The sequence below is a fragment of the Pseudonaja textilis genome, chromosome 1 (assembly GCF_049901715.1).
Source record: "Pseudonaja textilis isolate UNSWEBS1 chromosome 1, rPseTex1.2, whole genome shotgun sequence".
Classification (NCBI taxonomy): Eukaryota; Metazoa; Chordata; class Lepidosauria; order Squamata; family Elapidae; genus Pseudonaja; species Pseudonaja textilis.
The window spans coordinates 51,148,021-51,168,461 of NC_141990.1; the positions used below are offsets into that span (position 1 = coordinate 51,148,021).

General features: G+C 38.8%; 1 protein-coding gene across 2 annotated transcripts in view; it reads right to left on the reverse strand.

Moving 5' to 3' along the window:
- The window catches only part of SUSD4 (sushi domain containing 4), a 66,996-nt gene that overhangs the window by 2,382 nt on the left and 44,173 nt on the right, over window positions 1–20,441 (reverse strand). For both annotated transcript variants that reach the window (XM_087934059.1, XM_087934051.1), the window contains 3 exons: window positions 5,880–6,071; window positions 5,276–5,420; window positions 2,923–3,305 (listed from right to left, as the gene is read on the reverse strand). In XM_087934059.1, coding sequence (XP_087790185.1) covers window positions 2,923–3,305; window positions 5,276–5,420; window positions 5,880–6,071 — 720 coding nt within the window. The remainder of the gene's footprint in view (window positions 1–2,922; window positions 3,306–5,275; window positions 5,421–5,879; window positions 6,072–20,441) is intronic.

A 20,441-nucleotide genomic window follows, 5' to 3' on the forward strand; every position in this document is an offset into this window, starting at 1 on the left:
TGCATTCTGCTTTGTTCCAGAATGTAAGGGATTTCAAGATTAAACTGTTTTAGGGCTTTTAGAGTAATTCTGTGTCTTTAGGGAAATTGGATATGTCGCTGCCCTGATTTGTTTGTAAAAATAATAAAGGATGAATACAAATAAATAAGCAAATAAACAAAGGAGAATATAAGCAAATAAACTCTACAGTTTCAGGATTCAAATGTTATTTTCTCCATATACCCATTTCAACTGGAACACAATGTGAATGATTAACTAAAGATTTGCAAGATTTGCTTCCCCAAATTTCCAGACTATTCCTGGAAATGGCTGGAGAAGCTCAATTTAGAAAAACAGACTATCCCTGAGAACACTCAATTCCTGGAATGATAGGTTTTGTGTAATTTCCTGTTTCACTTATAATGTATTACAAACATTTAATTTTCTACTTTCTTTGATATTGTAGAAGATGCTGTTAGACTACAGCCCAAATTATATTCAGCCCATTGAAATGTACATACTGGTATTAAGAAAATCCATATTCTGCAAAAAACATGATTTTTATAGGATCTTAAAATATTAATTGGATAACTTGAATGTTATGATTTTTTTAAAAAAAAGAATAATCTGGATGTAACTAGGATATCAGCATGACTTTTTTTTCATCCTGCTTCACTTCAAACAAATTTAAAAGTTATAAAACCAAGTACCAGAACTTTCTTTAGTCACCTAAATCCAATAGAAGGGAATATTTGTAGCTCAGCATTGAACTATGGGTTGGTCACTTTCCCCTTGAGGATACTTATGGAATTTAGATGAGGTGCATGGTGCTCCCTGAACTTTGTTGGCAGATATTTCATTGCCCAACTAGGTAACATCAGTGCTAGGTTTTTGCCTTGAGGTTTTCTGTGATGTGCTCTTATTTGCTAATCAGTGGAACAATTTTGCTTCCAGAAGTTGTTGGTGCTCCAATGCTGGAGGTTTTTAAGAAGAGACTGAACAATGATTTGTCTAAAATAGTACAGGGGGTTGGACTAGAAGACCTCAACTCTGTTATTTAATCTGAGGGTACGCTTCCATAATCATTAGCTATACAATTTTCCACCCATTTTCTTGGGCTATTTTCCATCCTAGCACTGATATTACCTAGTTGGTTAATGAAATATCTGCAAGAAAACAACTAAGTTTAGACAGCACCAAGGACCTCATCTAAATTCTATAAATATCCTCAAGGGGGAAGTGATATAGGTAACTTCAGCCCTGGCTTTCTCTGTAAATTTGCTCATGTAACCCCAAGATGACCCTGAGTATCTTAGGAGGATAAAAAACTCACCCACTACACTCCTATTGCACCAATTTTTATAAAAATGCAGCCCTTTTCTGGAAAATAATTCATCTGATTGATTACCAAGAATCTGAAAAGTTTTAAAGCTTGAAATATTTTGAATTCAAGTGGGTTTTAAATCTCTTTCTCCTGAAATTCTATCCTGAGCTGGAGCAAAATTGGACATTCCATTTTATTATGAGTGTTCCAACACTCCTCCAAGAAATGGAGTCTTAAAGACAATATTAATTAATAAAACAGCAGGTATAGATCCCATCTCATCATGGAGAAAATCTATGTGATCGTTAAGAATCAACTACAACTTGATCCAATTCTGTAAAAAATCAGAATGACCTATGCTGTACAATAAGTATAGCATTGTACAATAGGGAGTTGGACTAAAAGATCACCAAGTGCCTTCCAACTCTTGTTATTGATAGCATTGTAATTAATCATCAATCAATTGTTTCCATCTCTATTGGCATTGGCTGGAGATAATTGAGGGACAGACACAGTGGGAAGAGACTAAACATGGGCTTTATAGTAGGTTCACTGAAGGTCCTATGTGTACATAGAAAATAGATTGCTACATTCCAGAGTGTTAAAATTATCATTGTTCTAAATTCCTTGTTACATGAAAATTATGGACTGCAACAAAAATTAACTGGCAACCTACTTGAAAAGAAACCCCAGCAAATGCAAAATATACAGTAAGGCTATTCAGCCACATAGTGTCGCTTTGGAGACCGAGACAGGTGCCACGTAAATTTAATAAATAAATATTTCGCTTCAATACTGAATTATTGATTTTTTTTATCTTTGGAGTTTCTTGAGTTTTCAAGAACTCAACATAAAAATTTTACTTTTTTCATTGTCAAAATATAGTTTTTTTAAAAAAATTCTGGGTTTGAAATTTTTCAAAAATTGGGGGCACTCACAATATACCCTCAAAACTTCAAATAGGAACCTAACCATTGGAGGTTTTGGAATATGGGCTCATGAGATAGCCACATATCTTTATATTCTACACCTAGATAACTATTTTAAGTTCACTAATTATTTACTGATTCTATGAATAAATAACTGTCTATGAAAACTAGCCAAACAGAGTCTCCAACATATATTCAGGAACTCTGTCATGACAAAAACATTAACAACAATAAATCTGGTTGACCCATAGTATTGATTATGAACAATAATACTCGCTTTGCTTGTCCCAATTTTTTGAGATGAATCAGAACTGCACCTTATAATAGACAGAATACAATATTAATAAAAGTATTTCAGGAACACAATCAGACATTCAGACTCTGAATGGCATAATTAATTGGTGTCCTCCAATTAACACTGTATGATGAAGCAAACACATCATCCACCAATTCATTTCCTGCCAATAAAGGACAGATAGATGCTTGCTGGGTCGGCAGTGAAAATTTGGCTTATAAATAAGCTCTGCTAGGAAAAAAAATGGAGGAGAAGAGAGAGAAAAGCTAGAACAAAAACACAGACCACAGATCTGAGGATAGTTTGCTTCTCCCAAGCACAATCTCATGGCTTTTCCATATGGAAAAAAAACTGACGTAAAATAATCCTACATAAGGTTCAACATTCAAAATTACCATCAGCAATATCAATGCTTGGGCTGGTTGATGCAACTTCTTCAGTGGTGCTGTTGATAACATCAGTTCTGTCTGAGACAGGATGAGCTCCCATCTGACATGCAGAAGATGTGTATAAACTATGTAGAAGTTCTGAAGAGCCTGAAATGCTGTCACAGGTGTCAAATTCAGCTGGCAACCTGTTCAAATCATCTGGTCCAGGATAAGCTGGAGGATTCTGATCATCAGCTTGAAAAACATATCCCTGGCCTGCAGGGGGCGCACATCCTGATGCCAACTCATTTATGCCATTACTCACAGCTTCATCATAAGAAGGAAGCATGACAGGAACACCATCCACCACCACAAAGTCTGGGCCATTGTTGCAATTCTCTTGAGTATCTCTAGATCGGGAGGGGGGGGAGAGAATGTATACGTATAAAAATGATGTTGTGAATGGCTAAACATCCTTTGCTGAAACAGAGTTCTTCAAGAACAAAAATGTAAGCCATTTGAAATTCAGTTACTATTGGATAGGGGCCAATGCTCAAGTCTGTAAAGACCCTTCTGAATCTTGAGTCTATCTATCTTCCAAAGTGTTAGCTATTCCCCCAACTTGGTGTCATCTGCAAATCTGATGAGTTATAATTTTATCTTCTCTAGATCATTTATGAAGATTTTGAACAGTACTGGGCCCAGGACAGAACCTTGAGGTACCCCACTGCAAGCTTCTCTTCATGCAGATGTAGTTCTATTTAAGGATTATACACTGGATATGGTCGGTCAACCAACTGAAAATCCATTTGGTGGTGGTACTGTCTATCACACATCTTATTAAGATAGAAAACTGTAGAAAGTAGCAAGGTGTCATCTACTTGTCAAATGCTTTAGTGAAGTCCAAGAATACTATGTCCATAACATTTTGCTGGCCCACTTTATCAAAGATGGATATAGGTTTTGCCTGGCATGAACTGTTTTTAACAAACTTGTACTCATTTCCTGTAATCACCTTGTTCATTTCTAGGTACTCACCAATCATCTGTTTAATTATTATCTTTTCCATGATGTCAGGCGGATTGGCCTATAATTTCCTAGATCCAGGAAGTTGCAACTCCCTGGATCCTGGGCAGCGGTGGAATTCTACTAGTTTCCCTTCCATTTTGGTGATCGCGCACTTCGCACGTGCGTGCTGCATACATTTAACATGCATGCAACTTTCCAAACACCAGCTGAGGCTCTGCGGTGCCAATCAGCTGAGAGGATAAAGAACAGAAAAGTGCCGAGGTAGGTGGGAGGGCCGATTTTGTGCTTTTCTCTTCTTTCTCCTCTCAGCTGATTGTTGGAGCTTTTTTTTACTACTGGGTTCGGGCCGAACCAGTAGCATTTCACCACTGATCCTGGGAGTTGCAATCCTAATGCCACTAGAAGAGTCCTGCTTAGGGAATATGCTGTACATTTAAAAAACCAAAACAGATTTGGCCTCAAAAATGAAATAGTGTAGTCAGTGAAGCTTTTTTAAACTAGACATCTGCATTTGCTAGCAGAATGCTTTACCCACTAAAACATTTCATGCTTGTATGGGCCTACCTCCTTGTTGAACAAGGAAAAGCTATGTTTACCTTTGAAACTTGTAATTCACTTACTGTATCGGAAGTGTACAGTTTTGCTTTTGCAGCCAATGAAAGCAGTCTGTTTTCCATTGTAGAATTCTTGCAGTGCCTGTTTCACTTGCTTCTTCCCCACCCACCCCCAATCAAAGAGAAATGAATGGCTAAGTAACTGATCAAGGTAGACGTGCTTGATGGGGGAAATGAAAGCTGTACATTAAATTGTGAAAAGTTAGAACGAGTACATGAGTTTTGTATCTTGCTGGAATGTGAAGATGAATGAGAAGATGAATATAATACTTTTAAACACAAAATCTGATTATAAAATAAAGGTTACTATGGTGTCTATCACATGGAATAGGTGTTTGCTTAAAGAAATGAAAGTGTCTGTATATAAACAACTTGCTTCTGTCCACTTCTGTTATACGAAAATAAATGTTTTCTAGGTCAAGAGAAATGAAAAAGCAAACTAATAAGAGGAAAATGTTATTTAAAATTATATAACATGAGAAAAGTTATGGTCAAAAGTAAATATGTACTGAATACAAAAGTGAATGATTAGTACAGAATGAAATAAATATATTTAGATGACTTGGGAATATAAAATGAAGTTTTAATTATAAAACAAATATATGAAGAAAGAGTGAAAGGGCTGAAAGGAAGTGGGAAGGCCAAAATAATAATAATTGGATGCAACTGATGAGAACATTTTGCCTGACTCTGAAAAATGCAACACTACTACTTTAATAGGATACATTAATACTAACCTTGGAAGGAAATGTGCCTTAAATTTGGTTTGGAACATTCTGGCAAGAATAACTAACAGAAGTATTAGAAGAACACTAGTAGCAGTGAATGCCACAATCTTCCATGTTCGCAAAAGAGTTTCCTGGTTATTTGGCCAGGCTTGTTCTGTGAAATAAAGAGTAATAGGAAAACTAGTCACACTAGATAATAATGGCCTTTTATTGTACACAAGAAGAATCAGAACCAAACAACAAGCTAAGTTACAGAGCTACAAATGTAACATATATGATTGCTTACATTTATTTATGCTTTTACAAAATTATTTCCAATCTAATAAATTATCACACACGAAAGCAGTGATATCTACAGATGGAAACAGAAAGTTGATGGCCATGGTCGTGGGAGCTAAACCACACATTGTTTATATATCTATTGATGTTGCCCACATAAAAAAAGGGAGCAGGGTTTGGATTGGGACACCACCCGTGGATACTTCTGTTCTGAAAGCAAAGTAAATGCTACAAATAATAAAGTATTGTGGGGACAGTTTCAAGTCAAAACATACTTTTATTTGAAAATTTAATGTTTATATTAAATTTAATGTCCAGATTCCTTAGTTCTTACCTGTTTTGATACAGTATACTTGATATGATGGAAACCATTTTCCATACTGGCAGGTGATATATTTGTAATCATTACTGAGAGTGTAGCCAGGATCACAATAGAACTCAACCACAGTTCCATGGTTGTAATGTTCACAAGGCCGCGGATGGCAGATATAATCTCCATGAGTCACCATAGGAGGTAGCGGACAAACTTGGACATAAATAAAATATTTTTAAAAATGTGAGTTAATTATAGTAACTCCCAGCATCAACAGAAATAAGAATGTAACAATATTTCTACATAATGCTACCTCAGTCAAAACATAAACATATCTAAAATTTTAAGCCACAGGCACCAATATATTACACATCAACAGATTAATTTCTGAACAATGGCAGGTGAATGCTGTGAATAAAAATGAATGAAACAATTACAGTTGCTGAAAACACTGTTGTGCAGACATTAGCATCAGGTTTTATTTAAAATAACAGAAATAAACTTTGCACAAATTATATTCTCAGTATTATGCCTCTATTTCATTCTTACAATTTTATAAAGTACTTTAAGCATGCTTCACGTTTAGTCAATGAAATATATGCTAGAGTCTACAACTAACCGAAAGTGTAACATTTCAATAGGAGCATAAAAATTGGAAAAAAACCCAATCATTTTTATTGCAATAAACATTCCTGCACCTACTGAAACAAGCAACTGCTTAATTTAATTTAAAAATTCTTAATACAAGATATATCAAAATAGTTAATAAAAATTCTTAAACAACCCTTAAATTTCTGTTTAGAGAACTACATAATGAATGTGATCTACCCAAATATCCAAATTTCTTTGAAGTCAATGAAATTGTGGTGCCTAGTGTATTTGCTCAAATCTAACATACAAAATTGTCTTTGGTGAAAAGGCAAGAGTATTGGTTTATATTAGTGGCTTTGTTACCAGTATATGATGAAGAAGTAATCATCAATATTTACATATTAACACAACTCCATTCTAGTTTATCCAGACCAATGTTCTGCTATTTTCAATATTCCCAGCTAGCACAGTGACAAATTGCCAGCAGTAACTGGCAAAACCTTATATTAGTATTTTGTGGTCCTACATTGAAGCTTCAGAGACCTGCTACACTACCCTTTAGCGAAACCAGGAGTTATTCACACAAAGTGTATGCAAGACTGTACAAATGGTTGAAATAGCAATAGCACTTATATACTGCTTCACAGTCTCTAAATGGTTTACAAAGTCAGCAAATTGCTCCCAATAATCTGGGTCCTCATTTTACTGACCTCAGAAAGATGGAAGGCTGAATCAACCTTGAGCCAATGAGAATTAAACTTCTGAACTGTTGGCAATCAGCAGTCAGCAGAATAAGCCTGCAATGCTGCATTCTAACCACTGCACCATCATTGCTCATATATAACTCTTAGCTAGCTGTTTTTTACTAAATTATGTTTGGATCTGGTGAAAAGATTCTTTGCAGCATAAATAGTTCTCAATACACGCACTGGTTATTATTCTGTGGTGAATGTCTGCTTGTAGAGTAGAATTCATAGTTAACAGTAGGTACAACCAATTGGTAACATCAGGTTTGAAGCAGTTTCAAATTTTGTCATCATTATTCACCTCTGTTGATGCATAGGCTATAAAGATTTCATTCTCAATGGAATTGCATCGATTACTATCTTTGTAGCCTATGCATCAACAGAGGTGAATAGTGATGACAAAAAAAACCTTTTACATTGAATTATACATCATTATAAATGAAGGCCATAAAGAGGACTCTTCAAGTTAGCAGGTGATCTAAATGCACAGATTGGTAAATTGCAGCTTGGCTGGGAAGATGTCTGGTAGCATGAATAATAATTGGTACAATTAAATTCAATATTCATTTGCAATAACCTATTCAGGGACTGGCCTGATCATCAATTAACTTGGTAGTCATAAGCACTAAATGTTGCTTCTATGATCATTTATTTCCTAACAGGAAGCTACTTTAAGTCTGCTATTAATGATGTCAGGGTTTTGCTGAAGTATAGTCATGTCTAACCATTACCTAGTTCAATGCAAGATCAAACTGAAATCTGTGCTAACCTCTGATCTGCCACTCAGTTTCAGTTGAACTTACTGATCTGAATAATGCCAAGAAGCCATAGACCTCACACTCTGTAACCAAAGGAGCATTATGTCTGTGTAGAGAAGCAGTGATTTGAAGTTGGAAACACCATCAACATGGCAATAAGAATTATCTGCCCTTTAGGACTTCTGGTTTGAGTTTCTTCGGCGACAGACTGAAACTGCATCTCTGCACGGTTTTGATCCGTGCTCACCGCTGGAGTGCCCCGAGCAGGCTGGTTTTGGGGCTAAGCCACCCCATAGAGGTGGTGAAGAAGGGGGAGACTGTCTGCAGGGTTGAGGAGAGCTGCATCTCTCCTCCCCAGCTGGCCATTACTCCCTTTCCCAAAGGCGGTTGTAGCAGTGGTCAGAAATGGCCACCACAAAGAAGAACTCGAACTAGCATTGGTGGTAGTAATGTGCTAGGGTGAGTGGCTAAAATGCAAGCTACCACACTAGAAATAACACTTTGACTTGCTTTTAAATTGTGAGGCACCAGCCGCATTAAATCAAGACCAAAGATCTAGATCCATTCTCCGATACTGTATGTGAAATTATACATAAAACAGAGATTATTGAAATTACAGTATCAAAAATGGAAAAAATGGAGAAGCTGCAAGGAAGGTCTGTAGTGATTATATTCACAGAATCTATTCAGGCAGAAATGCTGTCAGGGAAATGGGGGTGAACATCAAAACCAACACTCCAAATTTGAGGGGAAATGAAATATTCAATATTCCATTGTTCTTTATGGCCATAACATTTTTTATATCTTGAATGTGTGTGAACTGTACAGTGGGCAAGAAAAATAATCATACATTTTAGATGTGAAGGTCAAATTGATGTCTACCACTTGTCCGCTTAGAAATTAAACAAGTTCTGTTGCCTATTATACCTGCCACTTCTGTCATACGATGAAAGCAAATTCAAATGGCTGTCATTTAAAGAAAATGAATGGAAACATAACAAATCTTCTTTACTGAATTTCTGTTACTAGAATCTATTTTCATAGGCTAACTTGTAAAAATAAATTATTCAACTGCCAGATGTCAAATTTCCAGTTTTAGGTTTGTTAAAACTCCCGGTTCCTTCCCTTCTGAGGAAGGGGTAATCTTGTCCCTTGTTCTCCCCATAGGCTGTTATGCTTATTTCATGGCTCTGTTACACAGTAAAGACCTACTGCATCAATATAAATAATACATGCACCAATTCACAACAGTGTATTTTAACAGAAATCACAATTCAGTAACTTCTCCCCTTCCACCTACTCACATAAATAATGCATTTCAAAAGTAATTCCAGCCCTCACTCTGAAAGAATACAATCAAACACTAAATGAATCTTCAAAAAGAGTTGATTGTAATGTGCAACACTCTCCCACAAGCTTTAAAGCATGGCTTTCTTTGCATTTTTACTGGTTAATACTGTATATACTGTAAAATTAGAGCATATAATTCACACAGAAAACTCTTCCAGCAGGAATCAACCTAAGGAAATACTAGAAGTTTCATCAGGAAATCAGCAGGTCTTAAACACTTTCCTTGTTTGGTTTAAAATAACACTGTAAATAGTTTTGGTCAAACAGATCTTTTTCAATAAGCAAATCACAGAAATTAACTATAGCTGATTAATGGACATTTTATCACTCTAGCAATGGTCTCCAGTCATTTCTCCTCTGTTATTTTTACATATTTTTTTTGCAGGTTGCAGAAATCTAATGTAAGTAACTGTTAAGTCTTCCCAGTGCATTGATTTAACAGCAAGTAAAATGAAAAAAAATTCTATCAAGAGATTAATTGCTCTAAAAAGAAAAGTTTAAGCCAAAGTAATGCCATCTCTAGTCATCCATAAATATTCAACACATTAGGGGCCACGATTATTACGACCTGAAAAGTAATATTAAGAAAGGAAGAGAAACAATTCTACACAGTTAATTTGATCTATACTTAATCTAAATAGAATAGGAAAAAAAATCAGACAGACATAGGAAAATTTTTGCCTTAGAATATAGGCCTAAATATGCTAGATACATTGGAAATTTATTGGAAGTTTTTAAAACATAAAGTGATACTATGTCATATTATAAGCCTTCAGTATCAAATATAAAAATACCAAGAATATATAACACATTGTACAATGCTGTAACAAAGAAATTAAATATGTTTTCTGAACAAGGAATTATATTCAATCTATCATAGGAAATAGAAATATGCCCTAAAACATAAAAATAATTAACATATGGAATAAGGTTGTGATCCACTGTGAATAATGGAAACTGTAACAGGAACAAAATAAGAGAATATAAAGTCATTATTATAAGATAGAAAGGTGGAAATTGGCTAACCAAGCCATTAAAACAATATTGATTCCATATTTATACCAAATCCATTAAATATTTATGGTAGGTACAGTATGTACTGTATATAACAAAGGATGTAACTCAGTAACATGTAATATAAACAAAATATAGAGATCTCTTCAGGTATCAATATGGAAGTGATTAAACTTTACTCTTTGGGGAAAGATGAATGCTTTCAATATGAATATTATTCTCAGATTAATTTATACTTTGAGAGGAATTGCAGTTTTACATGTGGATAATATTTTTAGAAAATAAATTCTTTGTTTAAAACATTTCTATGAGGTTCTTTGATTCTGAGAATAAATTTACAGAAAATGCAATTACCAATTAATGATGGAGCATCTGGCTTTCCAGAACTGGAGGTATAGCATCATGCTTACCTATTGCCAAATATTAAATATTAATTTAATATTAAATATTTTACTATTCAAAATATTCAATACAAATATTAAAGCCTACAATTGGTGTTTGTACAATTTTTGGATTTGGTAAACTTTGGAATATACATATATAACACCTTTGGTTGGATGGACAGTATTAGGATAAATATACTGTATTAAAACTCTGGTATCTCTGGAAACAGTTATATCAGTTAGAAAGTTATGGAATATATTATCTAATTTTTAAAAAGATATGGCATTTTTCCCACACCAAATTGACTTTATTGGAAAATCTAACTTTAAAAATTGGGAGAAACATGGAGATATAGAAAAATTGGACAGATTGGGGATACTGAATTAGAACCAATTGATAAAGGTATTTTTTTAACATACTCTGTATTAAAAGATAAATATCATCTATCAGATATAACCCAATGGTAATATTTACAATCACAATATTTATTAGCAATCTGTTTAGACCAGTCAGCATTTTCAGATTCAGAGACAACTGAGAAACTAGAACTTCTTCTTCTTCTTCTTCTTTTTCTTCAGCGTTTGTCTCGCGCTCGGGCGAGGTCCGCTAATGTCCTTGAGTACTGCTTCCACACCTCTCTGTCTGCCACGCGTGTCGGGTCTGCCTTCGCGATCTCTAGATCGGCCTTGATCGTGTCCATCCAGCGTTGTTTAGGTCTACCACGCGGTCTCGCTCCTCCGACAGTCACCTTCATTACAGATTTGATGATGGATTCTTCCTTGGCGCGGCTCACGTGGCCGAACCATCGTAGCCGGGACTGCCTCATGACCGTGGGGATGGGCACGACGTTGAACCGTCTACGCACTTCTTCGTTCCTGACGCGATCGAGTAGGGTGAGGCCTACCGACCATCGGAGCATTCGCATCTCCATTATCTGGAGTCTGCTTTCGACTTCTTTGGTCGTCGGCCAGCACTCTGCGCCGTATATAGGCCACGGGCGCACCACAGAGTTATAGATTTTCGCCTTCAGGCGCATCGGCATCTTCTTGTCACAGAGGACGCCCGTGACGGACTTCCATTTGCCCCACGCTGCATTGATCCTGGCTGCCACCTCAGTTTGTAGTAGGCCTTCTTCCCCAAGAGTAGTTCCCAGGTACTTGAAGGTGGAGGCGCGCAGTAGCTCCTGCCCGTTCACGTGGATGGAGCCTGTCATTTCATTGTCAGTGGTCAGGTATTCGGACTTCTTTAGGTTCAGCCGAGCCCGAACTGCTCGAGGCGGTCGTGCCACTGTTGGACTCGGTGCTCGAGTTCAGCCTTGCACAGGTTGGCCAGGAACACATCATCGGCGTAGAGCAGCGTCCATGGGGCGGGCGTGTACAGGTCGTGTGTGTAATTGTGTCCATCACCAGAATGAACAGCAGTGGTGAGAGAGCAGAGCCCTGGTGTACGCCGACGGTAATATTAAACTCCTCTGATATCCCAGCTGCCGCTTTACACGGCTTTTGTGACATCTGTATAGGAGTTGGACCCATTGTACGAGCAGCTCAGGCACGCCGTGATCTCGCAGTGCGTACCAGATGAGATCGTGCGGGACTCGGTCGAAGGCCTTTCCAAGTCTAGGAAGGCGGTGTGGAGCGGGATTTTCTTCTCTGTGAGCCTCCATCAGCATCCGCACACCGAAGATGGCGTCAGTGGTGCCGCAGTTCTTGATGAATCCAGCCTGGTTGACGCTGATGTCGATGATGTCCCGAATGCGCTTATCAAGGACGCGTTCAAAGATCTTCATAGTGTGTGACAGTAACCTGACCGGTCTGTAGTTGGAGCAGTCCGCTGGGCTGCCCTTTCCCTTCCAGATCGGAACAGTGGTGCTGCGGTACCAGTCGTGTGGCACTTTTCCCGTGGAGACGATGTTGTTGAACAGCTCGCACAGCCACAATGCCGAGCCCGGTAGTGCCTTTTTCCAGAAGTCGGCAGGGATGTCGTCTGGTCCTGTTGCCTTACCGTTTTTCATGGCCTTGATGGCGTCGGCGACCTCGCTGGCATAAATGCCTGAGACTGGGCCTTCAACTGGGTCACCTCGCGGGTTCGTGGGTGTGGGAACTCCTCGGTGGAGATCTTCTCGAGTATTGCCGCCACCTCTCCGCAGCGTCTCTGGGGTTGACGATCAAATTTCCCCTTTCGTCGTTGATCCCATGAAACTGGTCAATGTCCAGGGTCTTCCTGTGTCTGCTTTTGGCTAGGCGGTAGATCTCATTCTCGCCTTCTCGCGTGTTCAGCTTCTCGTAGATGTCATCGTAGTGGGAGCTTCTGGCTGTCGCTACTGCTTTCTTGGCTGCCTTTTTGGCCGTCTTGTATTCGCAGAGCTTCTCGCTGAGAAACTAGAACAATTTGTTAAATCCTTTAAAACTAAAAAACAACCTATTAGTTTTTATAGTTATTTGTTTTTGATAAATCAATTAGACATACCGATGTTTAAAAAATCAATGTAATAAACAATTAGAGATTTCTATACAGGGTTAAATGAGTAGTGTAGTTTAATTTAATTTATAATGCAGTGAAACTTGACAGTGAAGTTCACAGTGGCAGTAGAACTTTTTGTGGGAAGAAATGTACTACATTTCACACAGGTAGGTTGAAGGATTTTGTGCAAAGAAAAATTGTATTTTTAAGAAATGATGCCTTTTCCTGAATGAAATGGAGCTGTTTATCTCAAGGTAAGATTAAAATAAAAAGAGGGATATGCAAACTTTTGGTGCCCTTTAATAATAATAGAGAGGGATTATCCATTCAAAGAAAGGATTCAGTGAGGAGAAGATTGTCACATAAAGGAAGAGCCAAAATTTTAGTTCCCCCACTCCAAACCTTTCTTTAACTGTGTTAAATGTATTTCATAGCATACAAGATGGGGGTGGGTTATTTCCCTGCCATAAAATAGCAGAAGCAGCATCAACTATTCTTCATACCAGTGATAGAGATCACCAAAGCAGAATTAGGGGACTACAGCTAGATCAGCCTTATAAAATCAACTGCAGTTGATCCAAAATGCATCAACCCATTTATGTTTCTATGATCATTTCACACCCATTTTGCATGTCTTACATTGTGGTCATGAATAAACAATAAATAAATAAAATAATAATAATAAACTTTAAACAAAAAAAATAGCAAAAATCCTTTTGCTCCTGTCTACAACAACTTATTGCCCTGAAAATGAATTTCAGGATAAGTGCAAACAATACAATACAACATTGGTCTTTATTCTTATTATTTCTGCTGCATCAGGAATCTTTTACACTTAAAGGAATAACTTAAAGACAAATCACTTCAATATCATGAATAAAAAGGAAATTAAAAAATGGACAGAGTATAGGAAAAAATGAGGTGAAAACAATTTTTGAGGGGTCTTAGGATGCATGCCATCATTATTTCTAAAGGTAACATTTCAATAAGCAAGCAAAGTTTAGTAGGTTCCAGGGAAAATTTCTTTACTAATTAATTACACAGCCCCAGATTTCTAATTTAAGGATAAATAACAATTTTAAAAATAGCTAGAGTACAAGTGCCCCACTTCCTATGTATACACAATTACTTTAATAGCAGAAGCACCATTACCTTTTCCCATTCACCAATCTCTCTCAAGAACAGTTAACCATGGGAATAATAATTGTATATTTGTATCCTGAAGATCATAATGATCCCAACTGATTCTGAAGAAACTAAATCAGGCTAAATTTGGAAATTCAGGTTATTGCTGAACAGTCATAAGAATACTTGCTCAAAAGAAAGGAAAGATAACGGCAAAGCACCCCACTCCCACTTCTTCCCACTTGACAACTTGTATGTTCCTGGGATCAGGGTGGCAACTGGGACTGCTGGGATTAACATCCCTAAGCAATACAATCATGCGACATCACACTTTATGATCATACCAGTTACCAATGGGTTCCAGGCTAGATTGCCATCATAATCCACAGACTAACTGTACTTCCATAAATAAACCCATGTCCCATATTTCTATCAATTATCTGTTTGCATCAATGGGTTTATAGACAGCTTCAAAGCAGATTTGTCACAGCTGGGCAAGGATATTGATTGTTGCAATCATCTGATGCTTTTGTCTTTGATCCAAAACTAAGGACTTTCACCAGTGTGTGTGTGTGTGTTTTGTATCCACAGTCAAAATGAAACAGGGCAAGCTGTTGTCAAGACAATGATAAAGTCCACCTTGTTGACCTCTATTTCTTCAGTGGAGATATTGAAAAAAATTAAATTCAAAATAGAGTCCCGGGGCCTCAAAAGTTTAACTGCATGCAACAAAGAATTGTCTTTCGTAAATTTCAGTGTAACAGAAAAAGAATAATCCTCCTTTTTGTTAGTCCTATTTGGTTGTATTCTTATACTTAATTTACTTGTTAGCAAATATAGTAATTTGCTCTGGAGGCTATTCGAAGCTCCCACTACGATGACATCTACGAGAAGCTGAACACGCGAGAAGGCGAGAATGAGATCTACCGCCTAGCCAAAAGCAGACACAGGAAGACCCTGGACATTGACCAGTTTCATGGGATCAACGACGAAAGGGGAAATTTGATCGTCAACCCCAGAGACGCTGCGGAGAGGTGGCGGCAATACTTGAGAAGATCTCCACCGAGGAGTTCCCACACCCACGAACCCCGCGAGGTGACCCAGTTGAAGGCCCAGTCTCAGGCATTTATGCCAGCGAGGTCGCCGACGCCATCAAGGCCATGAAAACGGTAAGGCAACAGGACCAGACGACATCCCTGCCGACTTCTGGAAAAAGGCACTACCGGGCTCGGCACTGTGGCTGTGCGAGCTGTTCAACAACATCGTCTCCACGGGAAAAGTGCCACACGACTGGTACCGCAGCACCACTGTTCCGATCTGGAAGGGAAGGGCAGCCCAGCGGACTGCTCCAACTACAGACCGGTCAGGTTACTGTCACACACTATGAAGATCTTTGAACGCGTCCTTGATAAGCGCATTCGGGACATCGTCGACATCAGCCAACCAGGCTGGATTCATCAAGAACTGCGGCACCACCGACGCCATCTTCGGTGTGCGGATGCTGATGGAGGCTCACAGAGAGAAGAAAATCCCGCTCCACACCGCCTTCCTAGACTTGGAAAAGGCCTTCGACCGAGTCCCGCACGATCTCATCTGGTACGCACTGCGAGATCACGCGTGCCTGAGCTGCTCGTACAATGGGTCCAACTCCTATACAGATGTCACAAAAGCCGTGTAAAAGCGGCAGCTGGGATATCAGAGGAGTTTAATATTACCGTCGGCGCACACCAGGGCTCTGCTCTCTCACCACTGCTGTTCATTCTGGTGATGGACACAATTACACACGACCTGTACACGCCCGCCCCATGGACGCTGCTCTCGCGCCGATGATGTGTTCCTGGCCAACCTGTGCAAGGCTGAACTCGAGCACCGAGTCCAACAGTGGCACGACCGCCTCGAGCAGTTCGGGCCCGGCTGAACCTAAAGAAGTCCGAATACCTGACCACTGACAATGAAATGACAGGCTCCATCCACGTGAACGGGCAGGAGCTACCGCGCGCCTCCACCTTCAAGTACCTGGGAACTACTCTTGGGGAAGAAGGCCTACTACAAACTGAGGTGGCAGCCAGGATCAATGCAGCGTGGGGCAAATGGAAGTCCGTCACGGGCGTCCTCTGTGACAAGAAGATGCCGTGCGCCTGAAGGCGAAAATCTATAACTCTGTGGTGCGCCCGTGGCCATATACGGCGCAGAGTGCTGGCCGGCGACCAAAGAAGTCGAAAGCAGACTCCAGATAATGGAGATGCGAATGCTCCGATGGTCGGTAGGCCTCACCCTACTCGATCACGTCAGGAACGAAGAAGTGCGTGAGCGGTTCAACGCCGTGCCCATCCCCACGGTCATGAGGCAGTCCCGGCTACGATGGTTCGGCCACGTGAGCCGCGCCAAGGAAGAATCCATCATCAAATCTGTAATGAAGGTGACTGTCGGAGGAGCGAGACCGCGTGGTAGACCTAAACAACGCTAGGCCGATCTAGAGATCGCGAAGGCAGACCCGACACGCGTGGCAGACAGAGAGGTGTGGAAGCAGTACTCAAGGACATTAGCGGACCTCGCCCGAGCGCGAGACAACGCTGAAGAAAAAGAAGAAGAAGAAGAAGAAGAAGAAGCTCTGGAGGCTATTCAATACTATACTTAGTCAATTTTTTTTCCTAAAGAAGCATCTAGGAGATATTACACGAACACTTTTGCCTGCAATTTAACCAAAGCAGATGGCATCAGTTTGAAAGGCAAAAGACAATCTCTTTATTTTATGAATGTCAGAACAACATAGAAGACTGTGAATTTATGTGCCTTTTTCTTTCTTGAAGATTACAAACTTTAAATGAGTATAAAAATTACAAATAAAATATGTTACATTTTCCTCAGATTCAGATTAGAAATGTCATTACAAACCACTATAAAATTTCTATTCACATATACTCTGGAAATTACAGGATACTTTTTAGTACAACTCTTGTATACTGAATGGTACAAAGGACAAACAGCATTTTCTGCAACAATTTGACTTTTCATTCTCATTTGCCATTTTATGGCGCCAATCTATTTCATTTTTCAAATACAAATGTACAGAAAATCCTTAAGAAAAAAAATCTAAAGGAAAAACATTTATTTCTTAACAATGCAGAAGGAAGAATGTAGTTCTATATAGGAACATTTTATTGGGAAATGTGTTTTTTTCAGATCTCATTTGCAGTTAATCAATAAAGTCTAAATTGTTATTTCTTCATTTAAATAGAGATATATGTCTGCAAGAGTTTATAACAAAGGACCAGCTTCTTTTCTATACTTTTTATTAAAAGAGCATGGGAATAAAGAGCCAACGTTTTGAAATAAGGAAGGCAGAACCTCCCTCTCTCTCTCTATCTTATATGCTGCTCATCTCACCAAAGGCAACTCGAGGTGGACTAAAAAATCATTCAATAAAATGCCATATAAAACATTAAAACAATTGAGATTTTATATTTAAAATTCAGTTAAAATTAAATTGACCAAGGAAGGGAGCAAATCCACAGGTGGAAGAAGCTGGGTGTTATCTAATCCATTAGCAACCTCCAGAATGTCACACCCCAGGCCAGTTGGCAGAGCCGTATCTTCAAAACCTTTCAGAAGACTGAAAGGGTAGGTACAGATTACCCCTTTGGGTTCATGATATTCCAGAGGATGGGTGCCATGGCAGAAATGGTCTGTTCTGGATCCCACCAGCCAAAATTTCTTTGGAAGTATTTGGAAGCTTCAGCTGATACAGAATGCAGCTACATGGGTGATAAATAGTGCCAGTTATTTGGCACATATAACACTGCTGCTTTGAGGGCTGAATTGGTTGGCAGTGTGTTTCTGAGTGCAATTCAACATGCTGGTTGTTTTTAAAGCCCTTCGTGGTTCGGGACCAGATTACCTGAAGGACCATCTTTTCCCAGTTGTTTCTCATATCCAATCAAGTCTGGCAATATCCTGCCTCAAGCAAAACACAGACAGACACACCCAAGAGGCAACTGCAAACTTATTTATAACAATCAACAAAAAGCCAGGTGCCAACGCACTTGAGGTAACCAAGTTTCTATCAGTCTAACAATTTGCATTAATAAAGAGTTCCAAGTCCAGGGAGTCAGGCACAAGAGTGGCCAAATGATTCTGGAATCCAATGCACAGAAAGGGTTGTCGATCAGTTGTCAGGGCAAGGTTGGCAGGCAAGGCAAGGCAACGCATAGAGTCAGAGTAATAGATGGTTGTTTCCACTATCAGTCTTAAGTCAAAGCTCCTCTTAAATAAAAACATCCTGATGTTTCTCATTTAGGAAGGCAGGACTGGTTCCCTGTCATCATCAGACTCAGATTCCAAAGCCTCCATAACAGGCAGGTTGGCCAAGGAATCATGGCTGTGGAGACCAGGAGATGTCTCCACAGCCATCCACTTAGAGACAAACAACCTACTCTCTAACAAACAATTTGGTTTCAGAAAAAAATTATCCTGCAATCTGCAACTCCTACACTGCAAAAACATATGGACTACACAACTTGATCAGGACAAAGCAATTGATGCTATTTACATAGATTTCTGTAAAGCCTTTGACTCAGTGGTACATGACAAGCTAATCTTAAAACTAAAATCTTATGGCATCTCCGGACACCTGCATAACTGGATAGATGCATTCCTGTCAAACGGGCAACAAATGGCCAAAATAGGGAACACCCTATCAAATCCTGTACCTGTCAACAGTGGTATCCCCCAAGGTAGCGATCTAGGACCAACTCTCTTTATACTTTACATAAATGACCTCTGTGATCATATTAAGAGCAATTGTGTTCTTTTCACTGATGATGTAAACCTATTCAACACCACTGACAATACCGCTACCCTTCAAAATGACCTCAACTATGTGTCAGAATAGTCAAACAAATGGCAACTTCAAATTTCAACAAACAAATGCTCTGCCTTACATATCAGCAAAAGAAATCAGAAAATAAAATACAAGCTGAATAATCAAGACCTTGTTGATGACCCCGACTATGTCAAGGACCTTGGAGTACTCATCTCAAATGATCTAAGTGCTAGAGCCCACTGTAACTACATAGCTAAAAAGGCATTAAGAGCTGTTAACCTAATCTTACATAGCTTTTTCTCTGGTAAGATTACACTAATAACTAGAGCATACAAAACATTTGCTAGACCAATACTCAAATACAGCTCATCAGTCTGGAATCTGCATTACATATCGGATATTAATACAGTCAAGAAAGTCCAGAAATATTTCACGAGAAGAATTCTCCACTCCTCTACTTTTAGCAGAATACCTTATGCCACCAGACTTGAAATTTTAGACCTAGACAACCTTGAACTATGCCCCCTTCGGTCCAATCTAAGTATAGTACATAAAATTATCTACTGCAATGTCCTACCTGTCAATGAATACTTCAGCTTCAACCACAACAATGCAAGAGCACACAATAGATATAAACTCAAGGTAAACTTCACCAAACTTGACTGCAGGAAACACGACTTTAGCAACAAAGTGGTCAATGTCTGGAATACTCTACCTGACTATGTGGTTTCTTCCCCAAACCCTCAAAACTTTAACCTTAGACTGTCTACTATTGACCTCAACCCTTCCCTAAGAGGTCTGTAGGGGTTGTGCATAAGCGCACCAATGTGCCTACTGTCCCTGTCCTATTGTTTCTTTTTTTTATTCATATCCATTTCATGTATTCATAACCATGCTCATACCTGTTATCTAATACTTGCTTGATAAATAAATAAAAAATGTGGCTTTTCTGGATAGTACATGCCTTCTAAAATATCCTACCTCCTGAAATTAGGATGCCCAACCTCATGATCTTTCAGAAGGCCTTGAAAACCTAGCTATGTGCCCAGGCCTGGGGTTCCAAGTGTGGAAAGAACACTGTTTTCTGGCTATGTTGAAGCTGACAGATTATAGTATCTCTTGGTTGCTATTTGTGTTTAAGTGTTTTTGTACTGTGTTTTAACTATTTTAATTGTTTTTATGATTGTTTGCCATGCTAGTCACTCATTTTAGATGGTAACTTTACAAATCAAATCAATCAATTAGTAAAGTCAACTTCAAACGAAGCCTGATATCTGCCAGTTTACACTGATGTATTTATGTAATCCAAAAATTATAAAAATCGGAAGGATGT